The 19,144-nt window shown below is 37.4% G+C and overlaps 1 protein-coding gene across 13 annotated transcripts in view; it reads right to left on the bottom strand.

Annotated features, from left to right (window-relative positions):
• Window positions 1–19,144, bottom strand: part of upSET — a 109,095-nt gene that overhangs the window by 15,382 nt on the left and 74,569 nt on the right. For 12 of the 13 annotated variants that reach the window (XM_045764756.2, XM_069337852.1, XM_069337849.1 and 9 more), the window contains 3 exons: window positions 14,502–16,895; window positions 13,269–13,626; window positions 12,764–13,108 (listed from right to left, as the gene is read on the bottom strand). In XM_045764756.2, the coding sequence (XP_045620712.2) occupies window positions 12,764–13,108; window positions 13,269–13,626; window positions 14,502–16,895 (3,097 nt within the window). The remainder of the gene's footprint in view (window positions 1–12,763; window positions 13,109–13,268; window positions 13,627–14,501; window positions 16,896–19,144) is intronic. The other variant, XM_045764752.2, reaches the window with a different exon arrangement.

Genomic DNA, 19,144 nt, shown 5'->3' with positions numbered 1-19,144 from the left:
TATATATATACCTATACTAGGTATATATATATATATATATGCGGAAAATCCACAGAGAAATATGAAATGAGGTGAACGTTTCGGCTTTGTTAAAGCCTTTGTCAACACCAGACTGACTGGTCGTACCTAGTAGCCAGAACGCACTTCTCAGCCTACTATGCAAGGCCCGATTTGCCTAATAAGCTAAGTTTTCATGAATTAATGTTTTTTCGTCTACCTAACCTACCTAACCTAACCTAACTTTTTCGGCTACCTAACCTAACCTAACCTATAAAGATAGGTTAGGTAGGGTTGGTTAAGTTCGGTCATATATCTACGTTAATTTTAACCCCAATAAAAAAAGATGACCTCATACTTAATGAAATGGGTAGCTTTATCATTTCATAAGAAAAAAATTAGAGAAAATATATTAATTCAGGAAAACTTGGCTTATTAGGCAAATTGGGCCTTGCATAGTAGGCTGAGAAGTGTGTTCTGGCTACTAGGTACGACATATATATATATATATATATATATATATATATATATATATATATATATATATATATATATATATATATATATATGTCGTACCTAATAGCCAGAACGCACTTCTCAGCCTACTATTCAAGGCCCGATTTGCCTAATAAGCCAAGTTTTCATGAATTAATGTTTTTTCGTCTACCTAACCTACCTAACCTAACCTAACCTAGCTTTTTTTGGCTACCTAACCTAACCTTACCTATAAATATAGGTTAGGTTAGGTTAGGTAGGGTTGGTTAGGTTCGGTCATATATCTACGTTAATTTTAACTCAAATAAAAAAAAATTGACCTCATTCATAGAGAAAAGGGTTGCTTTATCATTTCATAAGAAAAAAATTATAGTAAATATATTAATTCAGGAAAACTTGGCTTATTAGGCAAATCGGGCCTTGAATAGTAGGCTGAGAAGTGAGTTCTGGCTACTAGGTACGACATATATATATATATATATATTAATCCTAAATTGATAATCATAAGTGCCTACAGCAAGCAACACATGGGCAAATAAGGAGCTGAATAAAACAAACAAGATGGCCACATAATGGTCAAGAGATTATAGGAAGATCAGATAAATCACAACTGTTGGTACTTAGTAACTTCAACTTGAAATCAGTAGCAAGATACGAAGCAAGAACAGAGGCAGGTTTGTAATCATCATCCTGGAGACATTCATGTACAGAATCAACAAATTAGGTAGGCCATGAGAATGAGAGAAGAGGGATGTTCCATCAAGAAAAGAAAAGAGATATTTGACATTCAGTATCTTCTTCTGTTGGGTAAAAGCAAACCTGCCCTCTTCTATATAAAATATACAATACTGTATTGTATATTCATTTACGGACGCATTATGCGTTATTGGTCAGGCAAAGTGTTAAAAGCAAGCTGCAGGTAAAGAATAATATTCAGAAACTGAAAATGTGGAACAGATTCAGAGAGAATGAAAACGAAATGTGTGAAACACTAAATGAATAGTTGCATAGTGTGTTGGTGCAAAATGAGGTTTTCAGAGAACCAGACAGAATGCCAATTTTAGTGAACACCACAGAGAAAAATTATTCAAAATTTTATCTAGGAGGCCAGGTGAAAGACTGGGCTGTGGGGACTCTGATCCACACAATCATCAAAAGGAAACAAACAGAAAAAAATAAAGCAGTTTACCCAGGTGGAGATTTACCTTCGGTTCTGAGAGAATGTACAACCGAGCTGAACACTGCACTTCAACTGATATTTCAGACATCTTTGTGAATAGGAATCTAGTAGATATATGGAAAAAGGCAAACCGTTCCAATTTACAAAAATGGTAGCAGTAAAGACCATTTAAATTAGAGACCTGTATCATTGACAAATGTGGTAGTCAAAACACTAGAAAAAATATAGTAGTTAACTTAAATAAAATACCTGAAGATAAATGACATGGTAACATACAGAGACTATGGCTTTAGCTTTCAAACAGGAAAATCATTTGTAACAAATCTACTTTGTTTTTACGATAAGAGCCACAGTGAACACGCATACAGGAAATAGATGGTTGGATTGACTATTTATCTGGACATAAAAAGGGCTTCTGACAAGAGTCCCACACACAAGGTTGATCTGGCAACTAGAACATGCTGGAGGGATAAAAGGCACCCTGCTGACATGGATGAAAAAATTTTATCACAGAAAGATGAGGGGGCGGTAATCAACGTACAAGACTGAAGAATTTTATAAATGGAGTACCACAGGGTTCAGTTCTTGCAACAGTAATGTTCATTGTCTAAATAAATAATCAACCAGAAGAAATAGATAACTATATGAACATGTTTTCTGATGATGCAACTAGGGAAGATAAGAAACTTAGACGATTGCCATTCCCTTCAAGGTGACCTGGATAAAATATTTGAATAGAGCAACACTTGTCAAATGGAATTCAATATGAATAAATGACATATTATGAATATGAATAAATGTCATATTATGAATATGAATAAATGTCATATTATGAATATGAATAAATGCTATACAGTATTATGAAATGTGGAATAGGAGAATATAGGCCTCATACAACCTACAATTTATATGGAAAGGAATTAAAGAATTCTGACAAAGAAAGAGATCTAAGGGTAGTTCTGGAGAGTAGACTGTCATTAAAGGAACACAAACGACATTATGCAAGAAGCATATGCTACACTCTTCAAGTTCAGAATTGCTATTAAATACATGGATGGTGAAATACTAAAAGTGTTCACAATTTTTATGAGACCATAAATTTAAATATGAAGCTGTTGTGCTCAAATCTCAAGCAGCACATAAAACAAACTGGAAAAGGTACAAAGGCTTTCCATGAAATGGCTTCCAGACCTGAAAAACAAGATCTATGAAGAGAGGCTAGAGGCATTAAATATGCCAAAGCTAGAAGATATACAGAGAGAACTACAAACTATAAAAATATATTACAAAAAAATACAGGGCATATAAATAGTAACAGGAATTGACAAAATTGACAAAGGAATCATTGAAACCTGCACTTTCAAGAACAAGAGGTCATAGATTCAAGCGGAGGAAACAAAGGAGCCAAACAAAAAATATTATAAGGTTCTCTCATGCAAACAGTGGCAAATGGTTGGAACAAGTTAAAAGAGAAGGCAACGGATGACAAAATCATCAGTAGTTTCAAACCACTTTATGACAGAGTACTGGGACGACAGGGACACCACGAGCATAACACTCATCTGTAACTACACCTAGGTAATTTATAGGTAATTAAACACACACACGCTTCATGCACACACACACACAGGGTGCTCACACACACACACAGGGTGCTCACACGCACACCCTCTCCTCTCACCAGTGCAAGGTGAGAAGAAAATTAATTATACTGTAGTAATTTTTTATATTTGGCCTAATGTTTATTGTAAATATATATATATATTTGTATATATATTTTGACACTAAATTGTTCATCATAATCATCACTATTGAATGTGACGGTTAAAATAAAGTCGAGTACAAAATGAATATTAAATGACTTTATTCAGTATGTATTTTTTATATCGAGACTGGGTTGCTTTTTGTACATCTTGGCTATTATGTTAAATGTGCACCCACAAATAAATGTCATTAGTAGTAATTCTTATATAGAATTGCTTGCTGATGATTGTCATATCCTATGTGATATTCAAAATGTACAATGTACAAGAAATGAATTTTGCAATTTTGTTTTTCTTAAAAGTTGGACCAATGTTGATTATGATGGAACTTACGTAATGTGTTTCAAGGTTACACTATTATGAAAATATTTCATTAAACTACACTACTGGTAAGGTAAGCAACAAACCAGTATATGCATTACTGTGGATGTAGGCCCTCCAAAAACATTATTATTACTGTATTATTATTCAATTTTTTTTTTACCAGGGGAAGGAAAAGTTTGCCAGAGGACTGACTGTTCAACAGAAATCCTCCATGCAAGGAATTGGCCTCGTTCCATACAGTTTGTTCTAGAGTTCACACTGTATAATGAAATGTCATGTAAAAATGTATACCTTTAGTTTAGGCTACTTTTTGGTTAGGTTAACAGGTAGGGTAGTATATATAATATTGTAGAAAATATAATATTGTACTATTATATTTTCTATTACAATATTTTTTAATGGCACAACTGGAATGAGCAGCTTTTTCTCATAAATACACAATGAAGTATGAAGTATATGATTTCTGGGGGAAAGCCACAAGGGGTTTCCTGAAGTTATCTCGCTGAGATTGCCCCCCAACTACTAGGTCACATCTGCTGTGGAATTCTTAGGCTTACTGGGAACCAAAGCCAGAACCTAGCCCCCCTCCCCCTTTCCTTCAAAAAGGTGCATGGGAGAAGATGACAAGTCTGTCACCCTAACAGGGAAGGCATCCATAGTCAGTGAACCAAAACAGGCAACCATTGGATTCAAAACAGGCTGAAGCCTCACAACCCACCTAACGAACTCACCCAATAGGGTGAGTCAGGGATCTTGTTGCTCTCGAGTCTTGGACCAAGTCACGAGTGAAGTTGGCTGGTGGGCCACACTGGTGGCTTGCATGCTCAACATATGCGGCATGCAGAGGTCAGCCATCACAGCCGTGTAGCTCAGGCTGTGTCGGCTTATTTTTTAGGTCTGGTGGGTGAACCATCCCTAGTGTTTTAGTGGCCCATTTGGCCCCTCCTTATCCACTCTTGTCTTGTTCGAGTTTGTTGTTCGTGCCACGTGGCAACGAGCAATTATTCTGCCTCCACCATGCTGCCTGTTGGGCAGGTGACACCAACGACCCTGAGTCTTGTGGGGTCTGCGCTCTGCATGTGACTATTATTGGACCATCCTGATAAAGTTAGTGCTTATCAGGGGACAAAAACTATATGTGGTGATTTTGCCTGTCTCCAGCAGTCTCAGTTGAATTCCCGTTTGAATACTCTAGAGCTGCCCTGACTGGCCTTTAGGGACCTGGAATTGAAGGTGTTGGTGATCTCCACTGTGGTCTTAAATAAAAATTTTGAAGGTTCACGAAGTTGAACAAATCCACAAGGGCCGTGATGAGGGTTCGAACCTACATCTGAGAGGATCCCAGACGCTGCCTTAATCGACTCGGCCACGACATGGTAAAAGAAGTGCAATCGGGAGTTCAACTTGACCTATCACGATCCTGCAGTCTCTTCGATACACAAACCAAGGTTTTACACAATTCCCCCATGCACTCTGGCTCTGTCAATAAGTTGTTCTACCTCTTCGCCCTTACTTCATGTGCGAGTGCCGGTGTCCGAGTGCATGGGGAAATTGTGTAAAACTCTGGTTTGTGTCTTGGAGAGACTGCAGGATCCGTGGTAGGTCAAGTTGAACTCCCGGTTGCAATTCTTTTACCATGTCGTGGCCGAGTCGATTAAGGCAGTGTCTGGAATCCTCTCAGACGTAGGTTAGAACCTTCATCACGGCCCGTGTGGTTTTGTTCATTTGATGCATCACTCTATTGTGATTTTTGAGTGTAATAATTATGGTTGTTCTACTGCATGGATTTTCCTGTGTCAGTCAATATTACTCGGCATTCATTCTCAAATATGTGAAAGTTGTAGGACAATATCTTTTGAAATGAGATGTTAATCAAGCTATCTAGTTGTATTAAAACATCAGTGGCCAAAGTTACAATATGCATCAACTGATTGGCTACCTCAATTCAGTTGTTGGCCGTGTAGTTATATCATCTACATTTAAATTAGTTTCACCAGTATAAACATATACATTATGTTAATAATATGCTGTACCAATAAAGTTCAAGGGAATTTAAGTAGGACATCTTTACACCTGTTGCATTATTCATCCACAGTATAATCTAGTGTGAGGTCACCTGCTGCTAAAGGAGGCAAGTCATCTTATAGTGTCCTCGGGGAACATAATCTAGTGTGAGGTCACCTGCTGCTAAAGGAGGCAAGTCATCTTATAGTGTCCTCGGGAAACATAATCTAGTGTGAGGTCACCTGCTGCTAAAGGAGGCAAGTCATCTTATAGTGTCCTCGGGGAACATAATCTAGTGTGAGGTCACCTGCTGCTAAAGGAGGCAAGTCATCTTATAGTGTCCTCGGGGAACATAATCTAGTGTGAGGTCACCTGCTGCTAAAGGAGGCAAGTCATCTTATAGTGTCCTCGGGGAACATAATCTAGTGTGAGGTCACCTGCTGCTAAAGGAGGCAAGTCATCTTATAGTGTCCTCGGGGAACATAATCTAGTGTGAGGTCACCTGCTGCTAAAGGAGGCAAGTCATCTTAGTGTCCTTGGGAGCATAATCCAGTGTTAGATCACCTGTAGTTGGAGTTATCTCATAAGTAGAGGCCAACATTTAGGTGGTCTGACATTGGATTATACCATTATGTTAATGTTGGGGTTAAATGATATGTGATTAATTACCTAAGTGTGTGTATGTGTTGCAGTTATAGTGTGTTGCCTCCGTTGTTAGCATTACCCAGGGAGCACCACGAGGAGGTAACGGTAGGACTTGCTCCCCTTGATTATACTGTAGATGATTATTACAACACATTCAAAGATACTCCTCTTAAAGCTCAGAAACATGCTTATAAAATAATGACAAGCATAAGAATATTAATATACATTTACCAGTCAGTCAAATAGTTAGTGGGTGCTTACGAATCAGTGTTTACAGGAAGTCAGGCCCAACTCTCGGGCTCTGCCTCCTAGTTATCTCGCTTACAAATTTGATCCATTTCAGATGCTCCACCAACACTCCTTTATTATTTCCTCCAGTACTTGGCATGGAATGCATGTTAGAAAGACCTTTCGTAAATTTGAGAATTCCTGTCTGTTTTCTTTTTTAAATGATTAATGTTACATATGGTATGCCTTTTTCAAATTCAGAGAAAGCACAGTTGAAGAGCCTAGTTAGCACTCTAAGCTTACATACTGTAGCTTCCACTAACAACCACTGTCATAGCTGGACTGGTCAAACTGCTTTTGTTGCAGTTAGTTCCATCATATGAATTTTTACTTAATTTTAATGACTATAATGCTTTCTAGCATGAGGTTATAAACCCATAGAAGTGCCTACCTACCGAAGCTGAAAATGCCAAGACATTGTTGCAGTTCAAAATCCAGCTGGAAAAATCTTCAGGCAAAATGGGGGGGGGGGAACCTTTGACAAGTTACAGGCTTCCTGTTCCTGTCAAGGCCACTTGAATGATGGCCACGTGGCTCTCGGGTAAATGAAGGAGATCAGTACCGTTTCTATCCTGCTATTATGCCCCTTCATTTGTATCCACTCTGACTTGTACACCATATGTATACTGACTATATACATATGTAGACTGACTCTATGCTAGTGTATACCATTTGTATACTGACTGTATACTATACCATTTGTATACTGACTATATACTATACCATTTGTATACTGACTATATACTATACCATTTGTATACTGACTATATACTATACCATTTGTATACTTGCATATTATTTGTATACTGACTTGTATACCATTTACATATACTATATCCACTTCTGACTCGTATACCATACCCCTAAGAACCTCCTTTTGAACTTTTTGAACTTTACGAAAGGATCTTTCTTCATCCCCTTATCATGATCACATGAGCTAAGGTAATGTTGCCCTTTTGCAGCAACATGCAACAGCTTTGGCTGGTCCTTTACTTCAGCCACTAAGATATATATACTGTATAGATGAAATTACCTAAATGTAATTACTTAAGCATAAAAAAAGAGACCGAGAGATACACTCATAGTTTTCTATCTTCCCAGTACTTTGCCATATGGCACTTTAAAACTACTAGTACTGTACAGGTGATTTAGGCCTCCACTGCTTTTTCACTTGACTTATTCCAACTGCCACTCTGTTTAATTACAGTACTTAAAAAAGTCCTGTACTTTCTAATATTTTTTGGCATTTTTGTTTGAATCCTTAGTTTGAATCTTTGACCTTTCATTCTTCAAGTTCTAGGCTTCAGGAATTCCTTTTTGTCAATTTTGTTGTTTCCTGTTACCATTTTGGATGTAATGGACTTTCCACCTTTTCCTTCTATCTTCCAGCATTGGCATATTTAACACCTCTAGCCTCTCCTCAGTGCTCTTGCTTTTCACTTCTGGTAGTCATTTAGTGGCATGTCTTTGCCCTTTCTCCAGTTTTTATATGCTTCTTGAGATGTGGGCACCATACAACTGCTGCATATTCCAATTTTCTCCTCACAAAGGACAATTTCTTTAACATTTCACAGTCCATGTATTTAAATATGATTCTGAAGTTGGAAAGAGCAGCACAGGCTTCTTGCACAATGGTCTTTATGTGATACACACATTAATCACAATAGCATGACATATCAACTGGATCAACCTGGACGTAAGTCACTGTGACTTATGTCCAGAATGATCCTAAATGCGCCTTAATCGACTGAGCCATCACGGCTCAGGCAAGCCGTGAGTAAGTTCGAACCCTTATCACGGCCCTTGTGGATTTATTCCTTTATGTGTTTATTCCTTTATTCCTCTGCTGACAGTAATATCCACAGCCACCCCTAAACTTCCCCCCCCCCCAAGTTCTTTAGTGCCTTTTCATATAATTTGTAGGTTGTGTGTGGCCTATTTTCCCCTATTCTACATTCCATAATGTGACATTTCTGTCAAGTGCTGATACACTCAATTATTTTGTCTAGGTCATCTTGAAGGGCATGCCAATTGTCTGTCTTTTATCTTCTCTAGTAATTTAGCATCATCAGCAAACATGTAGTATCTCCTACAAACATGTAGGAGAGAGTATGTACATGCATATGCATGTCTGTACTGTATCTATTTATTTATTTAATGTGGATCAGCAAATAAACCTCACTTCCACCTCACATGCTAATGTGATATCTGAGTGTTATAGAAATGATTTTAGTTGACACGTGTTCCCTGAAATTTTTTGAAAATGTTGAAAATTCGTTGCATAATACGTTCTGTATTTTTTTTCTCCATTTCTATTTAGGGTGTGATGCTGAAACTTGGACCAGTTGCAGCCCCTTCTATAACCATTCCATGATTAAATTTTCAAAAAAATCGGAACATTTTTTATTTTCTGTGATTAGACCCCCTTAAGACCCCCAGCTATTGTACCTGGTAATTTTATACCTCCCATTGTTTCAGTACTCTTGTTAAGCTTGCTCTTCAAGTTATGAATGAACATTTTTTTCCATAACTTGTAGCTCAAGATGTTTAGTTGTTTACAACTATAACTACAAAAAAAGTCTTTCCTCTGGAAATAGAAAAGGCACTCAGGATCTAATAATGTAGAAGCAATATTGATCTGGTCTGCGACCAACCTTCTTAAATGTCACTGGACTTATTTTGCACTTCCCTACAAATCTCACTTCAATATGTTGCAATTTTATTGTGCAGGTTTGGAACCTTATCTTCCAGTATCTTTCATGTGTATATTATGAGACATCTTTCTCATTGTCATTCCAAGGAGTACTCTTTGAGTGCATTGAGTCAGTCCTAATAGTTTAAATGCTTCACTGATTCTATGCATGCAATAAAGGATGTGCACACTTTACAGCTCTGCAATCTCACCTACCAAGAAAGGAGATGCAAAGCCTGAAAACTGTTCCACGTAAGACAGCACCAGTGCTTCAAAAATTAGCGCGCCACCCTTTGTTTAAAAGGTTTTCATTATCCACCTTATCATTTTCCTGGCTGTTGCAATGTTTGCTTTATTGTGTTCTCTAAACACCAGATCTTCTGACCTTATTACTTCAAGGTCTTTGACTCCGTTACTCCTTTCTATAACAATAAGTCTGTCTCCTGTTCCAGTATTTCTTTGAAGGTTTCCATTTTTCCAATAATGAATTAATTACAATTTGTCACCATTGAATTTCATTATTATTTTCTATTGCCCATTAGAAGACCTTGCTAATATCAGATTGCAAATTTTCTGAATCTTTCCCTTGTGTTATTTTCATATTTATTTTGGTGTCATCAGCTAAGGATGACACAAAACTGTGGTTTCTATTCCTGTCGATGTTTTTAATAAGGATGAGGAAGTTACAGTGCAGATTGTACCTTATGGAACAGAACTTTGCATCAAACTCAGGCTAGATTTTGTTTGATTTATTGCCACTTTTTGTAATTTTTCAATAGAAAATTTTAAATTCATCTCCCTTCTTTATGTTATTCTTAAACTTTCATTTTATGGGCTACTATTCCATCATTTCATTTAATACTTGGGCTTCATGATGATGCTCTCGGAGTCATTAAAACAATACTTGGGCTTCATGATGATGCTCTCGGAGTCATTAAAACAATACTTGGGCTTCATGATGATGCTCTCGGAATCATTAAAACAATACACGCAGTTCGGGAGATGACGTTAACGCCATCATCCATTAATTTTATCTTATTCTTATTAGATAGTATAACCATTGTGTGTGAGAGTTTAACATTGGGTTGTGTGCTCACGGGCAACACCCGGCCTACCTTGTGGTGAGCTGCAGGTGGCCTGCTGGCCCAGGCAGTGTTAATACAGAAAATGATTTTGCAAAATCTGTGTATAAATCCGAGCACCCTCTCAAAAACCTTAATGATGTATAACATCAATGTGACAGGTCTAATTTTTTGCCTGTGTTCTACTTTCTCCTTTGTGAAGTGCAGCTATGTCCACAGTTTTTATAGGTTGCACGCAATGTCACTGTCTCTGCTTTTCCTTCATATTATAACGAGTGTCTGCTGTACTGATGGTATTTTGCACTTCTTTGTAAACAAATGAATTTTAGGAATCTGGGCAACACTGGTGTGAGCAATATTTGTTGCTGATGACGAAATGTGCGAATTAAGACTTTCACAGCATTTTTTTTTTATAAGGCACACATAAAACATTGTGAAAGAAATGAACAGGTGGACTGTAACTGTAGTTGATTGTGAGGATTTAGCTCCACAATCTTGTAAGAATTGACGGAGAAAGACTAATGTGGCAAAAATATACACATTCCTGACAGTAACAATGTTGATGGCACATGCAAAGAAGCATGTTATGGAGAACATAAGAATGAAGGTAACTGCAGAAGGTAACTATTGGCCCATACGAGGCAGCTCCTACTTATACCCACCCACATCCATCTTGAGTGAAATATTGAAACAAGGACGCTGTCATACCAACCCCCATGTTCAGCAAATTCACACAGATTTCTGCTTCTCCTCTGATACATACATTTGAGGATAACGATATAGAAGGTAAACGTGACTAACTTTGTATAGTGAGGCACATCTTCACAGACCTTAACAACAAGTACAAATCTTTTGTGTGTTTACCAATATAAAAGGTTGTAATTTATTTTTATATTGTTCAAGAGAACATGAACTCTCTCATGTTATTCAAGAGAAGAGCTTTGTTCAAACAGTATATATATTGTCAAAGCAGTACAATTGGACCCTAAAACTATTCATATTTTGCAATTATGAGTTAGGACTCATCATAGAAATAATCCTGTATTTTGCCACTGATGTAAATGTGATAAAGAACAATTCAACAGGCTTTCTGGCAGTGTAAAAAAGGCACTGATGGTGCCACTGATCAACAAGGAACACATTCTATACACTGATAACTAATTATACCAGTCCCACTCTGTCCCACTTATTTGCTTGAATGCAATACTGCAACATTTGAAACAGTGAAGCCCCCCAAAACAGCAAATGGCTTCGAGACAAGCAAAAGTATTGACGAGTGTCAGTGTAGGAAAACTAATACAGTAATATGTTGGCACTCAAATGGACTAACAATATGTTGGCACTCAAATGGACTAACAATATGTCAGCACTTAAATGGACTAACAATATGTCAGCGCTCAAATGGACTAACAATATGTCGGCATTCAAATGGACTAACAATATGTCGGCGCTCAAATGGAAGGACAAACACGAAGTGCATGTGCTAACAATGATTCACAAAGGAAAGATGTTCCTTTGAATCATATACAACAATGATTCACAAAGAAACAGAAGCCTGCAGACCAAAGAAAATGTCTTCAAACCGGATGTTATATTAGAGTATAACAAATATGCAGTTGATAGACAAATGTGGTATGATGGGGTAGTGGAATGCTTGCACAAATCAATGAAGTGGTACAAGTAATTCTTTTTTCTGCCTTGATTGTGAAGTTGGAGTGTGGCTCCACGTTTGTATTTATATTATACAAGTGGAAATCTATAAACCAATATCAGAATGACACTCATTATCATAAAGTGATGACCTTATGTAATCTTCGTGCAGCATGAATTATAATTAAAATCAAATGTAATTATTTTAAATTATTTTCTTACTGATTATGACCCTGAATACTCAGATAAATAATTATAGAACATATTTTAAATCTTAATAACTTCCAAAGTATTCATTTTTTTTGCAAAAAATATTCTGAACTACATCATATCAAATTAAGAACACTTAAATAAGTGAACAAATTAATTTTTTTCAAACAATTTAAATGAAGCTCCCATAAAATTAATGATCCCATGACTTCAAATCGTAAGATTCAAATAGCAGTAACACCAAAGGTAGCAGAAGACTACATAGGAAAAACGGTGTTCCATTCACCTGGGTGAATGTTTATTTCCACAGAAGTGTGGATGATAATTTATGTGACTGTTGCCTGTTAAATTTATCTAGAACCCAGGGAAATGAATACTTGGAATTATTTATATAACTGAAGTCAACAAGTGATGGTGAAAACTTGGATCTTACCTGATTTATCTTCATCGTCATCAGATATACATAGTCCGAATTCACGCCGTAATCTTGCCGTTAAATTCTCTCTCTGCTGCTCCAGTAGGGTAGGTGCTGCATTCCATTTCACATCCTGAGATGTGACATTACCAGTGATGGGGGCGAGTGGGGTAGCAGCTGTAGTGGTTCCAGCAGCAATTGAGACAGCTGTGCTGGTAGATGTGAAGACATTCAGGGCAACAGCAATAGTGGTGATGGTGGTTGTGCTACAGCTATTGCTAACATTACTACTACTGCTCTTGATGATGTGTTTGCTGCTGTCACTGATGCTATCTCCACCACTGCTGCCATTACTCTCTGCATCTGACAGCAAAACATTGATGTAAAGTGTAATCATCCTACAAACTGGAAGGATTTTTTTTTTTGAGGTTAAATTTCAGTTCTCATTTATTCAAAAACCTTCATTATTCTGGGATCAATGAAGATGCTAAGCTTCAAATATGGGCAATATCAATAGACCCACCTCTTTTTACTTCATCTTTGGTAGATTTGCCGTCAAGGACAACGGAGAGCGGTGTAAGTAAAAGTGGTCGAACAGGAGAGAGAGCAATATCAGGGGAAGACTCTGTAGCTTCACTTCGGCCCAGCTTTGGCAGCGGAGAGAGATATGTAGGAGAGAGGGAGGGTTCTCGTGTTGATGTGTTAGAAGCAGAGGAGGGATTAGAAGATAAGACCAAAGAGTCTGTACAAGGAGCAGACAACGCTGTGGAACACACGAGAGATGAAGGGGGAGGAGATGATGAATCTGATGGTCCACTCAACCCTCTACTGTCACTCTCACTGCTTACACTTTTCCTCTTGCGATACTCCAAGATTGATAACTGTTACAAGAGTAAAAATTAAAGAAAAATATAATTTGCGGATAAATAAATCAGACATTGTATTTTTAATTATCAGTATAATCTTTAATTATGTGCCTTCATTTAATATAAGGAAATATAAATTTTAGATAAATATTTAACATATGTAGTAGTGTACATGTGTGATTATCTATTTGTGGCTTAAAGAATATGATATAGCTCAAGTCAAGTCCTTGTCTTCCTCTACCAATTTAACATATTTACTAGAAATTCATCCATATTATTTCCTAAATATCATCTTATCGTGTGTACAGTACAGTACTAATGATCCTTGGCCTGAACAAGGCTTAAGTTTATAGAAAACACTGCACATAGATTCTTGAAATGAACTAAACTTTTTGGATAAGGTAGAAGATTAAAAATTTTTTTTTTTACTCTTTTCTCTACAAAAGCCCTGACATGCTTGCTAAATTATTATACATACATTTAAAACAGTGCTGAATGCTTGGGAGGAACCATAATACACAAATATAATCCAATAGTATGAGGCCAGCTATAATCCTCATGGACAGCAGTTCAAATGTTTTAACTCCGTATTTTGACTAACTTTGTGTTTGTGAGGATTAAGCCCCACTCCCCAGTTCCTTGGGGGTTTGTTGTACAGTACAGTACAGAATGTATGAGTATGTGTATTGAGTTATGCTTCACTACTTCTATTGCATTCCACTCGCTTATAACACTCATATTGATGCAGGCATTCCTAATATTTTTGACTTGTGTAAGTGTTCTATATACAGGATTGTGTGAGTAGCTGTATATACATTAACAAATAAAACATTTCATAATGGCAGAATGGAAGTGACCATATAAAATTGACCGAAACTTTATCTAATTACCTTTCTCTTAACAGGAGTAGATTTTGGTTGTTCCTGTAGAGTTGCTTGCGAGGAAGATTTACTAGAAATTTCAGCATCTTCTTGCTCTCCTTCATCGTTTTCCTCCTCCTGCACTGGTGGTGGTGGAGACGGGGGTGTACAGGGTCCTCTTACTCTTGACCGCGATTTTCTTTCCAGAGAATGTTCCCGTTCAAGAGTTTCTTCTCCTTCGGTTTGGCAATCCTGGGAAGGAGAAGGACTCCTATGACAATGCATCGGTGACCTAGGACTCTGTGGAGATACTGCGAGTTCTTCAGGGGTAGTTGGAGCAGGTCCATCGGGAGTGTGGGGTCCTCTCAATTCGGGCGATGTGGGTCGTGGACTATCTGGAGTACTTGGCCTGAATCTCTCCAGATTCTCTTCACTTGCATCCGTGCTTTTTCTCTGCTGTGGTAGTAATGATGCCGAGGAAGATGATGTATTCTGAGATTTCTGTTCATTTGGAAGAGGATCTAGAGATAGTAAAGAAGTATCAGTTTTAAGATCTTCTTCAATTACATTTTTATCACATTTTTCAATATTTCTCAAAACTTGATCTTTAGTATCATTATCCTGTCCATTACCTTCATCTAATTTTACTTTTAGTTGTTCTTTTTCAATCTTTATTTCTAATTTTTCATTTTCTCCTGAGCCAATTTCTTGCAGTTTATTTTTTTCTCTACTGCTGCTTTGTGACTCACTTTCCTCCTTAACAATCTGAAAATTACATTTTTCCACAAACTTTGTCTCGTCTTCATTCACCATCTCCACATGCTCATTTTTGGCTTGTGTTATTCCTTGAGGCACATCTTCCTCCCGTTTTATTTCTACCTTCTCATCTTCACCTATATCTACTTTCACCTGGCCCTCGGCTTCCTTCTGTTTTTGTGGTTTCTTAATTTTTTTATTCAAATTTTGCCGAGTACATTTTCTTCTTGTCAACACTTGCTTCTTTTCTTTTATACAGTACCTCATTTTCCGTTTTCTTGGAGAAAATCGTTGCATCTTTTCAAATTTTTGTTTTTTGTTTGACTCGCCTACCATACTGCCTTGACTACCAGTTTCATTTACCTGTACGGAGTGTTCAATGCCTGTTCTGTGCACCTCCCCTTTTACTTGCTTTACTATCTCTGGCTTGACAATTTTTTTTTTTTTAACAATATGCTGAATTCTTACTTTCTTACTATTTTTCTTTACCTTTTCTTTCTTAACTTTTCCCTGTTTCTGAACTATTTTCAATTCTATTTCTTCCGCTGTATTTTTGTCTTTGTCCAGGTTGATTTCTTCACTCTTTATGTTCTCTGACTTCTTGTCTCTCTTAATTTCAGTGTCCTCATTTTTTGGCAGCATCTCCCCACCCTGGTTTTCCTCTCTCACTTCAAGGTCATCTCTCACTTCTTCCTCCGGTCTTTCCTCTTCAACTTTATTTGCTTTCTTTCTTTCTTTTTTTGCTTCTTTTTCTCTGCTCAACTCAGTCTTAAAGTCCCCAATGTCACTCCCAGTTTCCTTGGAAATGGTCTCCATTCTTTTCTCCTGCTCGTTAACTCCTTTCTTTGTAGCACATTTTGCTGCTGCTTTCTTTGAATGATGTCCATCTATTTCTTTCTTAATTTTCTGCTTAAATTCTTTATTTACTTCCAAGTCATCTACCTTTGTCATGATCTCTCTTGTTTCTTCCTTTACCTCCAGGTCATCTGCTTCATTCTTTACTTCCTGCTTTATTTCATATTCAACTTTCTCCTTTATCTGATAACCTTTCTTTCTTTTTACATCCTTCTGCAGAGTTTTCACTTGTTTTCCTTCATTCTTGGAACTTTTACCTTTCTTAGTCACTTGTTGTCTTCTTTCTCTCCTTATACCCTGCTGATTTTTCTCTCGGTTCACTATATACTGTCGTTTCTCTCTCTTTATTTGCTGACACTTTCTTCCTTTTTTTACCTCCACTTGTTCAATTCTGTTTGCCTCCACTTCACCCTCCTCATCCTCTTGCTCGTAGTCTTCCGTCAAAGTCTTTGCTAACGTTAAACCAATAAAATGTTTTGCCTTCTGGGCACTGTCACGTATTGCAGTCTTTTTTGCCTTTTCTTCTGCATATTTTACTTTCATACCCTTCACATCCTCTTGAAATTTCCCATATACACTGTTCTCGTTTGAACCTATTGCCCTACTTCGGTCAATTTTTTTTTTATCCTCAACAATGAGTTCTTCATTTTCTTCTTCATTAACCTCCCTCTTGATTCTAGCAATACTGTCTTTGGTTACATGGTACTCACTGGGATTTTCTGCATCAATCATTAGGCATGATCGTTCCTCACAATCATTATCGTCTTCACGCTTTAACTTAGACACGGCTTCCTCAGCCAATTCAGCTTCCATCTGAAATAAAAGGGAGAGTAGCAGTAAAAATCAGTACACTTAATATCACACTGTCCTTATACTGCACTTAATTAGCACCCAAACGTGTTAAAATTTGATAGCTCTACATAAGTACAATAAGCAGGGAACTGACCAACAAATAACTCAAGGCAGCAGACTAGCTTAATCTGTTAAACCAAGAAGGTTGCCACTCAATGTTCTGATGAATAACTGTTTAAAGAAGCATTGCAAAGAAAATTAATGCACAAAACCTGTATTCAAGTCGTATAAGCTTACAAAATTCTGAAAACAATTTACAGACAAGTAAATAAACACGAAGATGACTCGCCGTGACACCCAAACAGGAAGTAAATGTTCATACTCTTTCGTTTGTTGCCAGCCTCACAGTCATCCTACAGCGCTTATTTTGATATCACTGAACTCGCAATAAAATTCCCCACCCAGACATATGCCTATCAATGTCTAATTATGTTCCGCACGAGTGTGGGAACTGGGCGAAGCGTTAGCCGTGATTTCAGCAGCGACGACACTGTTGTGATGCAGCGCTTTGAAAGTTTATACTTATTTCACTGTCCTGACATTATTTCTCGAGCTACGTATTTCATTTTTATAGCAATGTGTTTGCAATAGAAAGTTTTATATATAACATAGAAAGTTCTATAAGAACATGGGTAGAATTGGCCAACAGAGCGTCAAATAAATTTGTGGCGAATAAAATCTTTCGCGTGTTTGTACCCGTGAGCGTAAAAAGTTTTTACTTTGCTCATGTTTTTTCAAGTTTATACTTGTTTCACACCGTTTTTTTTGTTTGTATAGTGTTCGGAATAAAATTCTCTACACAGACATATGCATATAAATGTAGAATCATGATCGCGGCCAACACAAGTGTGTGTGTGTAGTGGGCGATTACCCTCGTTGTGTCACCAACTCAATAGTCTCTCCTCTAAGTTACAATACATTGCCGTTTTCTCAAATAGGCACTGTGCCTATTAGAGAAAACGCAAATTTAATGGCAAACATATTCATACAAACCCCAAGTCGATCGAGTAGTAAATACCCACTATAAAACACGGTCCGTAAATTTACGTCGTGATCCGACAAGCGCTTATCTAAACCGCCCGTAATTCCAAGTGGAAACTCCAGGAAAGTGTTAAGGTACCAATGTACCCAGAAAAATACAAAAATAAAAAATTTAACAAATACTTTGTTACTTCCCAAAAATTTTAATTTTTCCAAGTAATTTTGCTTTCATTACCAAAGCACATTCTATGCTTTGCACTTAAAAGTTGCAGTAATCAAATGAAATAGGTCAGATGTAACTATAGGCTCTGCCACCAAACATTTGATTTGATTTGGAATGCAATGCACTAACCAAAGACATAAAATGTCAAACTTTTATTTGCCATCATCTTCATCAATGTGCACTAAAAGTTTCAGCCGGTGGGGACGGATACTGCATCCTTAAATAACTCTTCGGATGTCTAGCGGGTACGCATGTTGCATCCAAAATTAAAATGTTAAAATTACTGTACATTTTTTCCCCAATCATTATGGAACGTACTTTAAAATGTGCACCAACGTCTTCCCATTTTCTGTGATGACCCACGTGGCATCACGGCACCGCCTCCCACGTGGTAGGCCCATTCTTATCGTGTCTATGTTCGTGACCGCTGTGGCCTCCTTTGCGTCCAACGCATGTGCCCGTTCCAGCTATTTTTCCTCAGCTATATTTGTTACTGCCTTTATAAGCACACTACATTTACTCCAAGATGGATAGTGATCAAGAACAGAGCCATTCCAGGACAAAAGCAGGGAAAGAAACACGTCTGAGGGAGAAGACGTGTTTTGCCAAAAGTACAGCAAAGTGAAACTCACACCAACAAAATTCTAGGCTTTAGTTGAAGATTTTTTTTTATCTTAATATTGAAAGTGCCAAAAGTGACAGTGATGTAGATAGTGAGGTGGTTGAAACTGAAACAGCAGGTGAGGATGAAATTGAAAATGAGGGAAGTGATGATGTTGATACCACCACATGTGCAGGACCTGCTATTAGAACTTGTACCAGACGTACCGTTCATACCCAACATACCCCACGCACCAGTTCTCGTAATGTCTAGTCTACTGACAACACTGCACCATTTATAGACAGTTTTACTGGAACACCAGGCTTGACTGTACCAGTACCAAGCACTCCTCTGAAATTTTTTGTTATTTATTATGCAAGATTTGCTGAAATTTATGGAATATGA

The sequence above is a fragment of the Procambarus clarkii genome, chromosome 38 (genome assembly GCF_040958095.1).
Source record: "Procambarus clarkii isolate CNS0578487 chromosome 38, FALCON_Pclarkii_2.0, whole genome shotgun sequence".
Taxonomy (NCBI): domain Eukaryota; kingdom Metazoa; phylum Arthropoda; class Malacostraca; order Decapoda; family Cambaridae; genus Procambarus; species Procambarus clarkii.
Note: the sequence above shows the minus strand (reverse complement) of the source record. Positions and strands in the feature narration are given on the sequence as shown.